This window comes from Prinia subflava, chromosome 1 (assembly GCF_021018805.1).
Source record: "Prinia subflava isolate CZ2003 ecotype Zambia chromosome 1, Cam_Psub_1.2, whole genome shotgun sequence".
Classification (NCBI taxonomy): Eukaryota; Metazoa; Chordata; class Aves; order Passeriformes; family Cisticolidae; genus Prinia; species Prinia subflava.
The window spans coordinates 108,227,974-108,245,232 of record NC_086247.1 but is presented as its reverse complement, the minus strand read 5'-3'; the positions used below and the strand labels follow the sequence as shown (position 1 = coordinate 108,245,232).

General features: G+C 35.4%; 1 protein-coding gene across 1 annotated transcript in view; it reads left to right on the top strand.

Annotated features, from left to right (window-relative positions):
• The window catches only part of LARS2 (leucyl-tRNA synthetase 2, mitochondrial), an 86,054-nt gene that overhangs the window by 32,682 nt on the left and 36,113 nt on the right, over window positions 1-17,259 (top strand). Inside the window, exons 8-12 of the mRNA XM_063406986.1 lie at window positions 6,863-6,970; window positions 8,494-8,653; window positions 11,740-11,844; window positions 14,375-14,490; window positions 15,404-15,687. Of these exons, the coding sequence (XP_063263056.1) occupies window positions 6,863-6,970; window positions 8,494-8,653; window positions 11,740-11,844; window positions 14,375-14,490; window positions 15,404-15,687 (773 nt within the window). The remainder of the gene's footprint in view (window positions 1-6,862; window positions 6,971-8,493; window positions 8,654-11,739; window positions 11,845-14,374; window positions 14,491-15,403; window positions 15,688-17,259) is intronic.

Genomic DNA, 17,259 nt, shown 5'->3' with positions numbered 1-17,259 from the left:
CTCATATTCCTTTCTTGCAATAAAAATTGCAAACAAAGCAGTGTTGGCTCACATGGCAATTTACCATTGGTAATGAGTTTTGTTCAAAGGGCAGAAATATTGACCATGCTTTTAATGCTTAGCAGAAAGCGTTTTGCTTGTGTAAAGTAATAAAGTAATTGTGACCCATTTTTTAAACTGTAAAGTACACGTGCAATGGTCTAACAGCTTTTATGGATTTTTAGAGAACATTTTAATTGTCATTTTTCTTTTGACGCATTTCTTTGATAAAAGGATAATGCCTTAACTGATGGCATTATTATTCAAATTGTTGTCTGTGCATTTAAGATGTTTAAGCTAAAACATTTAGTTGCTATGGTTACTCTGCTGAATTGGTAGGCAGATTCATTGGAAAAATCTAACTGTAAATGTTATTTTTTTCTCTGTGTACCTGTAAATTGCTTTTATGGAGGTTTTTATGCATGGTCAACTGAGTCCTCAAAACAGAATTGGCAAGGTTAGTCTTTCATAGACCCTGTTCCTCCTAAATTAATTTTATACAATTCTTTTTCATATTTTACTGTACAAAAATCATTCACATAGCTGAAAAATAATCTTCTCTTGAATAAAATAAAATAGGAGCAACTTTAAAACTCTAAGTTTTGCCTTGAATCATCTCCCTATTTTGCCTAGCAATAGGGCAGTCTGTTTAATTCAAATACTGGGGAACATAACCAACAAAATTCTACTGTTATAATTTACAGTTGCCATACAGATAAGTAGCATACTTTCTTAGCTAAGTTTTTTTGTAAACACATTTTAGAGATAAACCCTTCTCATTTTGTGTGGGTTGCAAGAATATGGCTGTTGGGCATGGTGCTGACTGTGGAGGGAAAACAGCCAATGAACTATAGTTCTTCTCTAGCTTTTCTCTGGCTTTGCACTGCATCTGACAGCCCTTTTGTTTCATCTGAATAGTTTTGGAAGTATTCCATGTAATTGTGTTTTCCTTGATTTTTTTTATTTTGGATTTTATTTCTGAGATCTTAAGCAGAATGGTAATGAAATGTAATGAAAGTGAAGTACTGCATTTCAGGATGGCAAGAGTCTTGGCAGCACTTTGTATTTCACAGCAGGAGGTAATGCCTTATCACCGAGGAGAACTGAAATGCTGGCTCTTTTTCATTCTTTATGTGTGATTTTTTTTTGATTCCCACGCTTGGAGTCTAGCTCCTAGTTGTCTTCTCCCAACAGAACAGGCCTGATAAACCTCTCTTTGAAACTTCCTCTTGAGCCAGGCTGAGAGCTGTCTCCTGGACAGGGACCAAAAGCAGTGCTCCCTCAGCTTGTTTAGCACTTCATTAATAAGAAATGGCACTTGTTTTGTCACTTTGGCAAGACAGAAAATTGCTTGTGGATATCCAGACCAGGCTGGTCTTTTCACCTTGGTTTAAACACAGCATTTCATTTGATGGTACAGCAAAGTAAATTTAAGTTCCTGTTGGTATAAGGTTAATCAAAACAGTGAATACTCAATACTATTAAAAATTCTAACAAATGTTTTGAAGAGCTTTTGTATTTACAGCATCAGTTACTCATCAGAAAGATATACTTCATTATTTCAGAAAGGGAGTATCTTCTCTTTGGAAATTTAAGCAAGGAACAGCTCTGAAGAGCAAATCTGGAGAATAATTCCAGATTTACTTTTTGCTTTTAAGAAATCATTTATTTGGCTCATTCTGTGTAATCACACCAGAGGTGTTTGTTGACCATAAATTGTGGATAAGGAAATGGGAAAATTGCTGACAGTTCAGACATTTATGAGAAAAAATTTTAAGTATACATGGTATCTGTGTTATTGCTCCTCTTTAATGGATGTTTTCAGTATTCTTCACACATGGGAAATAAAAGTCAAGAGTGACCTACAATAGTATAGACAGAAACAACTGAAGGAGAAAAAGAAATAGTAAAACAAGAAGATATTAAATGCCAGCAGAAGCTGTACCATATAATCACAGTTGGAACAATTCAACAGAGTGCAAAATAAAACAGTGGGCAGCCTAGCTTTAATTTCTTGTACTTTAATATATGTTAATATATTAAGTTGTAGTAAATTATTTCATGTAATCTTTAGTTTATACTTGGTTGCTCTTTTGGGAGTTCAGTTAAGTAAAGTGAAGAATTTCATTTTAATCCAAACAGAGCTGGAATATTTATTTGACTCTTTCTTAGAAGCAAAGTTTTTAAATTTTATTGTAGTTTAGTAGAATGCAATTTTATTATGCTAATTAATTGAATTCTTCTGAAAAGCAACCTTTTACTGAATTTTTTATTTTGATCTTGTTGTTACCTTGCAGATCTGTCAAACTTCAATGAAGTATCTTCATTAAAAAAGAGTATACATTTCAGTATATAGCTTATATTTGTATTTTTCACTTTATTTCATTTACTATCATCAAGGAGTTAAAATCTCTCACTGAGTATGAAATTAGTAGCAGGTATTGATCTACTGAAAATTTCAGTTCATGAAGTCAGAGACTGAATTTTTTAGGGGCTCAGCAGAATCCTTCTTTGAACTACAAGCAGGGGTACTTCTGGAGTTGAGATGCTCTTGGGAAATTGTAAAGCACTCATGTTCTTGGATTTTCTGGATCTTTTTTGCCTGAAAATTGCTTAAGTTCTGTGTCTGTCATAATCAGCTAGAAATGTGAGACCAGTTTTTCACATACAGTGTGTTACTTCCAGTTTTAGGCTTGGTCATCGCTGTCTTTGATGAATTTTCAGCAAATTCATCTTGCTTTAGTTATTCTCTGATCATCTGGGGTAGTTGACTTTCATCTTCTGGCTGTGCCAGAATTTTTCTGCATGTTCTGAAAGAGTAAAGAAGTCCGTGAAACATTGGTTTATCCTCTATCTCCAAGTACTTCAGGTGTAAGAGCCTTTAAATCATTCTCATTCCTGAACAAAACTTTCATTTCTTTAACCTTTCCTGAGTCTGTCTATCTTTAGATCTGAAAGACTGCCAAAATGTATTTATGCTATTCCTTGACTTGTGTTTAATTAAGATGGGAGTAATTCCTCCTGTAATTAGATGTTTGCATTTGAAGTTTTCTTGTCTCTTCCCAAGAATGAAAACTGAAAGCAGAAAGACTCTGCTACCTAATGTTTCCAAATTTCTCACTATTAAGTTATCATCAGAAATTTTAAAATTGAGTTTATTTGATAATCTTATCACTCTCTGCTTACTGGATTGAAATGCTTCTGTTGTTCTTTGTCCCCTGCTGACTCCAACATGGTTTTACTTTTGTTTATTTGCCTGTGTGCTGGGAATCTTCTTGCTGCTTGTCTTCTCTGTGTTAACAAATTCAGTAAACACATTTGTGGCAGAAATAACTAGATATTATTTACACATTTTTAATGATCAGATATTTTTTTAATGGAAATTATCAGTAATTACAGAATCATAGAATGTTAAGGTCTTGGAACGAACCTTAAAGATCATCTAGTCCCAATCCCCCTTGCCATGGGCAGGGACACCTCCCACTAGACCAGTTTGCTCAAGGTCTCATCCTGGCCTTGAATACTGCCAGGGCTGGCTAATTGCAAAATAAAAATTGGAGCAGAATTCATGGGACTACTCTAATGATTCAGGAAATGTTCTGAACATGGCAGTGATTTTTAAAAAAGAACATGGAAACAAAATCCAGTGGAGTTAATATTTAACTTCCCAAATACTAACTTAAAATATTCAGGAATTGCTATGCTAGCATTTGTCAAGAATCTCGTATACCCAAATAGTCTACATGTAATTTTCAATATTAATAATAGTTTTAACATATATTTCTGGACATGTATTTTGTAGGGTGTAGTGCAATTGGATTTGAAAATGAAAAGCTTTTTTAAAGGGTTTTCCTTAAGCTATCTTTTAAAAGGTCCTAGTTTGCACAGATGAATTTTGAATGTACAAGTGCGCATTCATGTGTGTAAGAATTAATGTTTCTCTATTTTCCTGCTAGTGAGTATCCTGGGTTAATTTACCATTCAGAAACATTAACATGCTATCAGTGTGCATACTATATACTATTTGCCTTTGTAACACCAGGTAAATTGTTTGTGGTTTGTATGATCACTTTCTGCTTCATTTGCTGTGCAGCCTTGACAAGAAAGCTAAGGAGTGTGCTGAGTACAAAGAACTGAGAGTCATAATTCCATTTTGAACATTTTTAAAGTTTTTTGTTTGCTTGGGTTTTTTGTTTCGTATCAGACTAAACTGTTTATGTATAAATTAAGTTATAAAGGGTTTATGTTTGCAAACCCTAGGCTGCATGATGCTAGGCTGCATCATCATGCAGATTAAGCTTAGTTATCTTCATTCAGATGAAGTAAAGTTGGCTCTTCCTGTATTTAGTTAGATGAAGTAATTGCATTATCAAGAGAAGAACTGGGTTAAGTCAAACTGTAGCCTGCAGCTTCTGATAAGGCCAATGAATTAGAGTAAAATCATTATCACACTGGTATTGACAATCTTGGTATATGAAGACTGCAGTGAAAAAACATCTAGGAAGCTTTGCTGGCAAGCAGTTACGGACTGTACAGTTTCAGTAGAACACAGGCACAGTTAGCTGCTTCTGCCAGCAAAATGTGATGTAGATTAGAATGGATATGTAATATGAACAGCCAGTTCTGCATGTACCGACACGATTTCATTCTTTCTAAAAAGCATAAAGTTCTTACAAAGAATATATCTAGATATTGTGTGTATGTATCTATATATATCTCAATTAGTCATTATTCTTTCATAGTTATATAAGTACATGGATTGATCATGGTGGGTAAAGCTTAGTTGTCTCTGGAGCAGTGCAATTAGTGACATTACTCAGAACTTTGAATTCTCTGTGGTATAGTGTGTTTGCAGTTGTGAGTTAAAACAGATTAAAGATATAGTGTGATAAAAACCCCTCCAAAAGCCTAATGTTATTTTATTTATAAATCATCAATAAATTGGTTTGATTCTAAAAGATGTAGAAAGTAATAAAAATCCTAAGTGGTGGTGTAATATTATGATTTACAAAAGACATGCCTTTTGTTGAATTTCAAATGACAGATATACAATAGAGCAGTAACTAAAAAAGTAATTCTTACAATAACATTTATGCATCTCACTTTGAAATTATTTAAGAATGTCATTAAAACAGAACTTGAAACACATTCTTGGAGAAGAATTAAGTGTGCATTCACTAATTATCCACCTACCTACTGTTTAGTTTGAGCAGCACATAGTAGCGACTGTCCATCCTTGCAGGCTTTTAGCAATTACTGAGATAATAAAGAGCTTGCACATTTGATGTTGGGAGTCACAGCTGAAGGAGAAATTATTCAACATGTTGCCTTTTTCTTAGATTTTAACTGTAATTGTTCAGCATATTCACCATCTGTCCAATTGACTCATGCCTCTGACTGTACTTCTGCCAAAGTAAGGATTTTGGACAGTCACAGTATTCATAACAAAAATGTGAAGTGTTACAAAGTGAAAAATGAGATGAACTTTAAGTTATCTGTCTTCTCCTTTACATGGTTATAGATGGCATTTATTCAAATCACACTGTTCAAATTTTTTAGACAAATACTAGATGACTTGCAATCTACTTTTATGCTTCCATTCTACACATCAGAAAGCACATAAATATATAGACATATCTCTTGTCGAGTGCAAATATACATAGAAGTTACAAGTTGGCTGTTGGACATTATGGCTAGTAAGGGAGGCAACACTTAATTTCCTCATTGCTGCATAGTATAGAACCATTTAGGCTAGAAAAAACCTTCGAGATGCTCAAGTCCAACCATTAAGCTAGCACTGCCAAGTCTATCAGTAAACCCTGTCCCTAAGCACCACGTCTGTGGGTCTTTTAAATCCCTCCAGAGATGATGACTCAAGTACTTCCCTGGGCAGCCTGTTCCAATGTTTGACAACTCTTTCCATGGTGAAACTTTTTTTAGTATCCTCCCCTGGTGCAACTTGAGACCATTTGTTAGCTTAGAGAAAAGACTGACCCCCAGTTCACTAGAGCCTCCTTTCAGGCAGTTGTGGAGAGTAATAACATCCCCTCTTAGCCTCCTTTTCTTCAGCCTAAACATTCCCAGGTCCATCAGCCACTCCTCATAAGACTTGCTGTAGACCCTTGACCCCTCTAGATCCAGCTTCATTGCTGGTTGCTTATAAGAATTATATTACTATAATATTGTATATATATTTTGATTTTAATATGAACCTTTTTTATTATGATTAGTGTTGTTTTTGAAGGATGATACAACCTAAAGATCCCAATCAATTTTACAGCTTGTTGTGCTTGGTAAAACGTCAATACCAAATATGAAAAAATAGATAGCTAGAAACTATCATGTTATTTTAAGTCAGAGCTTCAAAACTTTAGGATGCTAACACCTTTTGTCTGACTGCTATCTCTAGGCTATTGTCCAAAGCAACTAAGCCAAATGTAGGCTTCATATCTGCACATCTCTTTAGTCTTGTTCAGCTCAGTTGGTCGCCTACATTTCCTAGAAGTTACACCCACTGGGAGTGTTTTCTGTGTTTGTTTTCATCTAAGTTTTTTGTTCCTGTATCTTAAGGTCTAGTCCATTCAAAAGAAAGGCCACTTTTAATAACAACAAGGTCTCTGTTGGCAGGTCTATAACCTCTGGCTTGTACTGTGTTAGTTCTATTCTCAGAGAGATTAATTTAAGGTAGTGGCAGTATAAAACGTCTGCTTTCAATGTTTTTACCAGAACCTTACCATTTTGCTTTAGTTATAATTAAACCCAGAGTACTAATTCATATGCTTACAAAAGCTGAAAGTCCTAATTCTTTCTTTTGTTGCTTAAGGCCATGTTTGATGCTTTGTCTGATCTCCCTGAGTGGTATGGTATTAAAGAAATGCAAGCAAATTGGATAGGTGACTGCATTGGGTGCTCCCTTGACTTCTTGCTAAAGGTAAGTCAGAAATTTTGATTGCTGCTCTCTTGGTTGGGCTAACGGCAGCCCCTGAAATGTGTGATGGGAATGGATTTTCAGATCTGAAAAGGCTTGAAGCCTCCTAAAAAAGATGATCATTATATTCATGCACTGGCTGGCATGGATTCTTGAAGAACACCACTTGAGGGTTGAAGAGATACTCTCTGCTATCCTCCTTAGGAAAGGGGTTGTGTGTTCAAGTGGATGCAAATTGGTTGTGTATATTTATGCCAAAATACATGCCAGCTAATAAGCTTCCCTGAAAGCCAGAACATTTGTGCCAAGTGCACTACCAAGTAGCACATGTCAGCTAGGATCTAGTTGAGCTGTTGCTTTTCTCTGCATGACACCTTCTCTGTCAGCCCCTGGCTGACCTCAAGCAAGCTGCTTTGCTTACATTTGTCCATTATTTCACTTACTATATACTATAATTAAAATCATGGAAACCACACCATTAGGTAGTGATGGAGCTACAGAGAGTCTAGATAGAAAGAAAGGAGAGAAAGGAAAAGGAAACCTGAAAAAAAATACCACTATCTACAGAAAGACCTCAGATTTTCCTTTTTTGTCAAGAGATGAACAACGCTCCATGAATATGGTAGTGACAGAAGAGATTTTCAAAGACCCTGATGGAATTTCAGCCCATGTACTTCAAAACTTTATTGTGATTATTTACTCGGTCTAACATTCTAAAAGTGACTTCTTATTTTAAAGTACTGAATTTTTCAGAACTTCAGATTGAGACAAAATAAAGCTTTTAAATACCTCTGATTTGCACCCTGCTAAAAGGTGCTGTATTTGTATTTGTATAAATAACTGTGTATTAGAGTTTGTTTTTATCAATTGTTTGTGAAAATTTCCATCAATACTTACTATAGAAAAATCTCCTTCCAAGACCTCTATATGCTCCATACTTAGTTGATCTAAGATACAAACCTTGTTGATAGTTCCAGGTGGTAATTCTTAAAAAGTCTTTGAAGTTTGCTATTTACATTTTATGTCAATTGTTTGTTGTGCCACCTTGTATTATTGCATTTCTCTACATCAGTTGCAACGTTCACTTAATCAGAGAAGTAAGGTGTAAAGACATATTGTAGCTGAGAAAATCCTAAATTCTCTTTGGATGTCACAGGCAACATCTCCTTCCAGTTTCTTGGAAACAAGACATGCATATTAAAAGTGAATAGAAGGATTCCGGGTGGCTTAGCCAGGGATTGAGTCTATCTCAGTAGCACAGTGCAATATTACATATGGGATTAGAATTATATTTTATAGATATATTTAGATAAACTAAGGCAATACTGTAAAGCAACTTTCTCAAGGCCTAAAAGTAAGTTTTGTCAAGGTTTGATTCTGGAAAATTTCTATAGTGGGAATGTGTCTACTTTGGTATTTGGATGTGTATTTCTGCAGGGTGATGTTGGCTCATTAGCTGTGTGAAAATTAAGGGAAATCTATAACCACTGCACTTCCAGAGGGATTTTTTTTCTGCTGTTTTTCAGGTTAATGGCAAAGTAACAGAAGAGAAGCTAGCAGCTTACACCTATACACCTGAAGCCATTTATGGAGCTTCCCATTTATATATCTTACCAACTCACAGACTGCTGCATGGGAATAGCAGTCTCAAGGAAGTCATTCAGAGGGAGTTCATCCCAGGGAAAGGTGGTATTTTTCTCATACTGCGTTTTGTTGTAGAAGAGCAACAATTACAGAGAATGATCTTTAGAGAATGTGTATCAAGCTGAGCAGGAGCTGTTACTGTTGAGAGCAAGCAGGCCTTTGATTCTTGCTGTATGTCACACAGTGTAACATCAGCCTGTCCTGACTTCAGATGTGGCAAAAGCAGCTATGCTAGAAGCTTTCTCTTTATAATAGTTGTAACACTTCATAGTATATAAAAGCAATGGAAGAGATTCTAGTTTTCTCAGCTACCAGAAATGAATAGTCCAAATTTGAGCGTGTAAGCCCAGTGGAAAATCTCATGTTTATGTGGTAATTCCTCATTAGCATAAAGACAGAACTAATTCCTGCACCATCAATGACTTCTTCCTGTCATAAGGAATTTAAAGAGGTCAATAGATCACTAATACATAGCAAAGTGAATCACTGAGAGATAGTAAAATAATACTCTACTATGCAGATCCTTATAATATGAGACTCTAATGGAGTAAATTCATAATATCCCTATGGCATTTCATGACTTGCACAATCAACTAATAATGCTTTAATTGTTAACTGCTTTCCTGAAGTCTCCTACCACCGATTCTGCCTGTATTTAGCATCCATTCTAGTATTTTTTTATTGTTTGGAAAACCTGGAAATGACAAGAGTAAATATAATATTTTTTGCTTCTACTTCAGGCTGGTGCTATTTTCTTCTTCCCCTACTGGTAAAGATGAGGCTTCATTGTCTGTATAGCATCTGATTTCAACAGTATCTTGTGGGAAATTGTGTTGGTTGTACAGAACCTGCTTTTTTAAGTACTTATTTCTACTCTAAAAAAGTTTGCTTGCTAGTAGAAAAAAACATGGAGCCTGACTGTGTTGAGTACATAAAGCCCTTGTCTAAGAGGTGAGCAAAGCTTGGAGAATTTAGGAGAACAAATTTGCAGTTCTTGCAGTTGAACCAAATCAAAGCATTAAGTGCACAAACATGTATCCATGCATGTGCCTGTACCTTTGTTGTATCTTGTGCTTTAAGCCAAACCACAAAAGTGCAGAATTTGCTTTTAATAAGGACAATGGTATGTTTTTATATTTGTTTTTAAGTGGAAATACTTGCAAAAGCTTTTTTGTGTGTCTGTTAACAATAAGCTTAAAGCTTTTGGTTGAGTTAAATTAAGAACCTCTCAGTTGAAAAGTGACAGCCAAAAGTCCTCAAAAAAGAGGCACAATTCCGCATTAACTCTGCTATTGTATACTCCTGCTACTTGTGAATATACTTACGGACAGTCTTCAGTTGAAATTAGCTGAGATTGGCATTTTATATATGAAAGGCCAACAATGGCATTTAAATAAAATGAGATTTTGAGTGGCCTTATATAGACCCTATTTTCACATTAACCAAGACTTCTGAAAAAAATTCCTCAGTAATACTGAAATTTTAATTTAATTAAGTGTAATTGTTTTCTTTTCAATGGGCATAGTCTTGTCATTCTCTTTCTTCACTGTGTTCTCATTTAAAATAATTAGGAGGGTATGTTTTTATGTTTTCTAGGAGAGGAAAAAAAGCTATTGTATAGCAGCGAACTGAAAGTTCTAAAACCTTTAGTCTTGAAGTACATGTCTGTATTTTAGGCTACTATTATTTAAATAGATGGAACAACCAGTTGTCAAATATCCTTTTTATTTTTTTTTGGCCTAGAAAAATGTATGTTAATTTAGCATCTGGTAAGTCTGATAGTTTTGACAGCAGGAGGTGTCTGAGAGAAAGGTTTGACCGTTACATTGTTCATTATCTCATCATAATGCTCTGCATAAATCATCTTACATTTGTACCTGTACCATTCTCTCATTTCGGTTATGATGATAATGATGTGAACAAATAAGCACAGGAAAGAGCACCTTCATAAACTGCACTTATTATTTTGGGTTCCAGCATAAAATGAAAATTATTGCTGGGGAGAAGAGAGAAGTTATTTTTAAAAGCAGTGTCCTGCCCACTCAGCTTCCTGCTCATGACGCTTTTTGGTTAGTTGCTTTTTAAAAATGAAATTGTCCCTTTTGTACTTTTTTTAAACAGAGGAAAGCTGTGCACAGTGTGGAAATTTTCTTTATAATATGAATACCTCAGACACCTGAAATTTGGAGAAGTAGTAATCAAAAATAAATAAATGTATCATTTGTGTTAAGAAGGATGATGAGCTATAACAGCCCTGTTCTCAGAATTGCTGTTACTTTACTTCAAGCAGATTTATGCATTGCAATACAAGCCTTCATAGCCTCAACTTAGCTATGAAGAAAGGTGAAAGGAAGCTCTTAGCAGCTCATATCTTAATGATTGTAATTATCATCAACCTAAAGGCACTGAAGAAGTTAGAAATAGGCCCACATTGAGATCTGGGGTTTGAATCCTCAAAATTTGGAGTAGTCGGATTTGGTTTTCTTCTTGCTGAGCCACCCAGTCTACACGTTGTAAATCAATTTCAGTTTATTAGTTCTCACCCTTAATTCTCTCCTCTCCTATTTCCCCTTGCTCGTGGACATCGGGTTCCTCATCTGTAATATGAATATGAATATCCTGTTTGGAAATCAGCAGGTTACTTAGGTGGCTTTTTAACAGAGGTTAAAAAAAAGATTGCACATGCTTTGTAGTTCTTCTGTAAGAAATTAAATCATAAGACTATATGCTCCCCTGCAGTTTTATCTGATTTTTGGTGGGATTTTGTAGCATTGTATGCTAGTACATCAATCAGGGCTTACTGAAACCAATTTGTACAATTTTGCAGCAGCCTATATTTTGATCAAAGACTCAAATTTTTTGTTATAATCGAAATCTTACTCTGCTTTTATACAGGTGCTTGTTAAAAGTATGTTTTCTAATCATGAAAATTGATCAATCTGTCTTACTGAGTATTTTAATACATCTGAGCTTTTTTTAAATGTGAATAGATTTGTCATTTTCTTTCTTTTTTAAAGAAAACTGTTATTTAAAATTCATGTAAGTTTAAGATAAACTGCACTGTAAGTGATGTTCTTAGCATGTCTTCTGTTGTGTTTTATTTACCATATCATTACACTTGTTTTCAGACTCACTTACTTCAGTGACAGCTGTGAATTTGCTTACCAATCAGGAGATTCCTGTTGTCATCTCAGCAAAAACGAATTTTGATAATTTTCTTGATACCAAAATAGGTATGTGACATTAGATATGTAAGTGGAATAGCATGGTTTTCAGTTGCTGTGTGGGAGCACAAGATACTGTTGTGGTAAATACTGAACACAGAGGCGCTCTCTCCTGGATTTTGGATTTCTATTCTTCTTAGGGAAGAAGGAAGGGAAAGGAGCTATGTGGAATCTATATGAGTGAAGAGATTTACAGGGTGATAATTTTAAATGGAAATATTATAAAATTAGTGCATTTAATGAGCTACGTTTGAGGATCTGCATATCTTAAGAGAATTGGTTACCTATAACATATGTGTTTGGCTGCCTCTCACCATCCTTAAAACAGAACTGTACCATTTTTTGACAAACAACCCTAACTTTTGGCTTTTTTGTGTGTTTTAAGTTTACATAAATTATATATATCCTTATAGAGAAATGCTTCAGATCATAAATTTACAAAACTTCCAGCTTTGACTTTTATCTAGTAATATTTGTTTTGAGACCAGTAAAATAGTTCAGGATAGGTAATAATTGTTTTCAGGTAGTCTTGGACTGTTACCTTAGATCCTTTATCTCTCTCTCTCTCATAATTTAAGGCAGCTGATTTAGAGGATCCCTAGGTGGAAGGGGAGGGTGTTGCTAGAGGATGCTGAATTGCCTGCAGTGAGCTTCTCTTCTCAAAGTTGTCCTGTGAAGCTGCCTTATTCCTTTCATGGATAAGGAACCTGGTCCCCCAAACTGGCCAGCTAAGTACATACTCTTAGATAATATGATTGTCCTAATAAGTCAAAATAGAAATTATACTAAGTTTTAAAAACCATGTCCCTAATGTTTTAATCTGCAGCCATGAAGCTTTTTGTTTGCTCTTGTGCTTTGCCATGGTCTCAGCTGCATTGAGAAGGAAATGGTCTGTGTCTTCTTTCCTTTTTCCAGTGCATTCACTGCTGCTAAAATTGGCTAATTTTGCACAACTGGACTGAATGAAAGCAGCTGACTGTGCAAAAATGTCTTGGATGACCCTCACAGGGCTGATGGAAATTATCCATTTGGGCTGTATACCTTGCTTATAACATGCCCACAACTTACACTTTAGATTTGAATCTGTTTTTGAGAAGCAAAGCTTCTCCTCAGATAGGAGAAGCCAAATAATTGAGATACCTAATCTTATTTTTTCTTAAAATCTTCCAGTTTGCTGGCACATGCCTTGGCCTTGTGTCTGTTGGAAAAAGCCCAGCTCTTCATGGGAAGCTGTGGGTGCCAGCTGTTGAGCTTTGCCAGTGCACATTAATAGCATCATCTTTTCAAAAAGTGGGACCTGCTTTTTTCCACTTGTACAGTGTATTGTGAAGTCACCTGTTGCAGGCTGCAGGGCTCTCTGACAAATTGAGATACAAATGTTGTTCTTGAAATGGCAAGAGTGTACATCTGCTGGAAAGAAAAAATAGCAATTTCGTCTTTTTCTCGTTAAGGAGTTCCTTGTCACAGGGGACTTTTGTTTTTCTTTAGTCATCTGGTTCCGAACTTCCACCTGTTGGCAGAGTTAAAGTATAGCAGGCATTTCACTGCCTGAACTAAAACGATTGTTAAACTGGTTTAGTTAAATCCAGTGTGCTTAGCAAATATTTTGAAAACTTCTGTCTGTAGTTTTCACCAACTCAGTGCTGACATTGTCTTGTTGGAATAAGTTCCTTTGCCTTTTAAAGATGACAGTAATCATGCAAGATGGTTCAAATTATTAATTAAATTATCATTGAAGGGGAAAAATATGCAGAAAGATGTCTCTCTGTGTAAATAATAAATCTGTCAGTATCTTAATATTATTTCAGAATACATGTGATAATAAAGCAAGCTAAGAAATTCCTTAACTCACTGTGATAGGTAACCCTCCAGAGCAGAATTAAAATGCATAACTTTCCCAAATAATAAAATGCAGAGGAAATAAAACATTGGGAGCCTTAAATAGTGTGACTTGAGTAACTCATCTGAATAGCTGTAGGAAGTGTTCTCACTAGTTATAGTCTGAATAGCAAACTGATGTTATTTGAATTGCTTCCCAGAGTTTATAAACAAGTCATGTCTTTCATTGTAAGTTAAAGGGATAGTAATGTTTGAGACTGTTGCATTATGGTACATTTTAATAAACTATGAAATTTAAAAGGGATAAATTAATATTGAAACAGGAAGACTCTGCTCTTTGTTTAGACTTGATTATCATATTAGCAAATAGAATTAAAATTTGTATTGTTTAAACATATTATATTTAGATAATACGGCTATATTGAAAATTCTCTAGTTCTGTCTATCTAAATTTTATAGCTTTATTTTTAGTTTTCTCAGAACCATCAAATTTTCTCTGAAAGAAGGACAGGACATTGATGAATATTTGAATTACAGAGGAACTGAGAAATGTATTTGTAATTATTGCTGTTTGAATTTCACTGCTTAAAGAATACAAAAACATTTTTACTGTTCTTAAATCATTTTCTTTAATTCCTTTGTGAAAACGTAAGTCATTATAGAGTGCCATAGAAATGAAATGGTTTTTCATCCCTCCTAGGAATTCCTAGTACTAGTGCAGAAGATGCTGCAGTAGCTAAGAGTCTGGGCATTTCTTTCTCTGAAGTCATTGAGACATTGCCAAATGGTTTGGAGAAGGTCATTAATTCTGCAGAGGTGGGTATATAAGTATGGATTTCTTTACAACTTCCAGTAACAATGCAAACTAAATCTGTTTCCTTGAGAGTGCCAAACACTTTGTGTGATTAAAGGGATTTTTTTTTAATCAAGCCAAGCTTATGCTACCAAATTTAATGATGAAATATGTTTGCTCTGCTGTAGCAATAAAATAAGTTTTTTCCTTTTGTACATGAGAGGAAGGTTGAACTTTCCTCTGTATTGGTCTCAGTTGTGTAATAGAAACTGAATAATTCAACCGGTGTTAAAAGTTGATTTTTATTTCATAATCTCAATAGATTTTTAACCTAAAACATACTAGTCCTTCTTCCACAAATTCATTGAAATGTGGCTTCAGCCTTTGTGATATCATGAATGCCTCAAGAGACATAGGAATCTTATCTTTAGATATAGCTCTTGAAAACATGTGTTTTAATAGCAGACACATTACATCTTAGATAGGGTCTAAGTGGTTAAAATGTATGTGAAAGCAAGAATAGAAAAACATGATATGAGCATAAGAGAAGGAAAGCTGTTTTAACATTTACATTTCCTCAGTCTCTACCTTATGTTTGTGATAGAATTCTGGAAGTTTTGGCATACAGCAACTGATAAAGATATCAGCAGTAAATGCAAATATCTGCCAATAATGGCCGAAGTCCACAAGACTCTTTCTTCTATTCAGGCCATCAAGAACATGATCCTTTAAGCAAGAAGGTTCAAATGAGCAGTCTGTATATGAATAGTCTCTTGGATAGCAGGATGTAACCAATGGCAAGAGGGAAATTATTATTTTATTTGACTCTCAGAAAACTGACTGGTTTTGTTTGTTCTTGCACTTTCACTGACAGGAACTATAAATTTTTCTTTCTTTTTCCACATCTCTCTTTTTTTTTTTTTTCCCCCCAATCAGATCACTGGCATGACTCGGCAGGAGGCTTTAAAAGCTATTACTCAGGAGGCCAAAAATAAAAGAATAGGTGGAGACCTAACGAGTGACAGATTGAGAGACTGGCTGATATCTCGACAGCGCTACTGGGGAACACCCATTCCGATCGTTCACTGCCAGGCGTGCGGCACTGTCCCTGTGCCCTACCAAGACTTGCCAGTGGTGCTGCCCAACGTGACCACGTTCACAGGAAAGGGAGCCTCACCTCTGGAGAGTGCCCCAGAGTGGGTGAACTGCTCCTGTCCCAGGTAAGGCAGTGCTGTATTGGCTGCAGCCAGGGAGAGATTACTTGGCACCTGCCTGTTTCTTGTGCGCTTTGCCAAAGTGTTGGCAAGTGACTGCTCTGAGACGGGATACTACTCCGGAATGATGTTTAGCTTCACCCAGCACAGGGATTTTTTGCTTATACACACTGTAAACTCCTTTTTGTTGCAACACTCAGTGCCACTGCTATTTTTTTCATAACAAGCTGAAACAAAACTGACTGGTTTTAAGTTAGAGGAAAGAAACAAAGGAAAAACAGAATCATTTTCTCTGTTTCCCACTTCTTAACAGTATTTCTCACTTCATTTACTAAAGTTATTTTAATTTTCTTTCATCAGTGTTCATATAAAGCTTACAATGATTACTGAATTAGTCCTCTTGTTAAGGAAACTAACATTGTGTTCATTTTCTTGCAATAGTCAACAATAAAGTGTTCCCTCAGCTACATAAATCTTTATCATGAAGCTGTACTTCAGAGATAGCATGTAATTCAGATTTGAAAGTAAATGCATCTTGTCATCGCTTTAGTCCCTATTGTTTGTAGTCCATCTGTTCAAGAAATAAAATGTCTAAATTATGTAGTGAGAGATATGTTGTAAAAATCAATTGTGTAGTCTTGAGGGCTGCTTAGATACTCTGTACACTGAAGTTTGCTAGTAGGTTCTGTGGGAGGAACTGGTAGAACATGAAGTATCCCAGAGAAGTTTTTCATTAGCAGTGCAATGCATGGCTGCTCCTAGCAGACTGACCAAATGGGCAGTATGTTATCAGGCTGCCAGGCAGGGAAATCGGACATATAAATGGCTGTAGGGCTCTCACTGATAATTCAGCAGATTCATAACATCAAAATTTAATTTAATATTACCAGTTTCATGGTTCTCTGGAAACATGTGTTTTGAAGTTGGTTCATAACGTAATTTTTTGTAAAACAGACTTGAAACTCCCATGTTTCTGCATAGAAAATTTCTTTTCAGATGTGTCTATTGAAATTGTACATAGTAGTGTATTTTAGAGTGTGACTTTTGCAGTGAAGCCTTACTGAATAAGATCCACAGGTTTAGTAAAACCCTCAGAAATGCCTTGGTCTACAATTCCTAATTTCAATTGAAAATTTTTCCTATTGTGACTGAAAGTCACTGTGTGCACTGTTGGCTTCCCCTACAACCTTAGTTAAAAATTATTTTGTTGTTTACCAGGCAATAACATACTTTTGATGTATTAGCAAATCCTTATGGTTTCTGGGTAGTTATTGTGGCTGCACTGCATAGAAGTTAATCAAAGGCATTTGTTTAGTCAGAAATAAAGTCATGCAGGATTAGCTTCTTAGCCTAAAATGCAGTAGCTTGCTGAAATTAACTTTTTTTTTTTAATTCTGATCTTTATTTGTCTTCCTAATTCTCACCTATTTGACAGCTATCATCAGTATTACTCATCCATGGCTGCTACAGTTTCAAATCATTTGAGCTATTACTTTTGTGTGCAGTCATCTTTGCTTTTCCTTGCTCCCAGAAGTTACATCATCCCTTCCTTTAGTTCTTCCCTTCAGTAATAGAGTT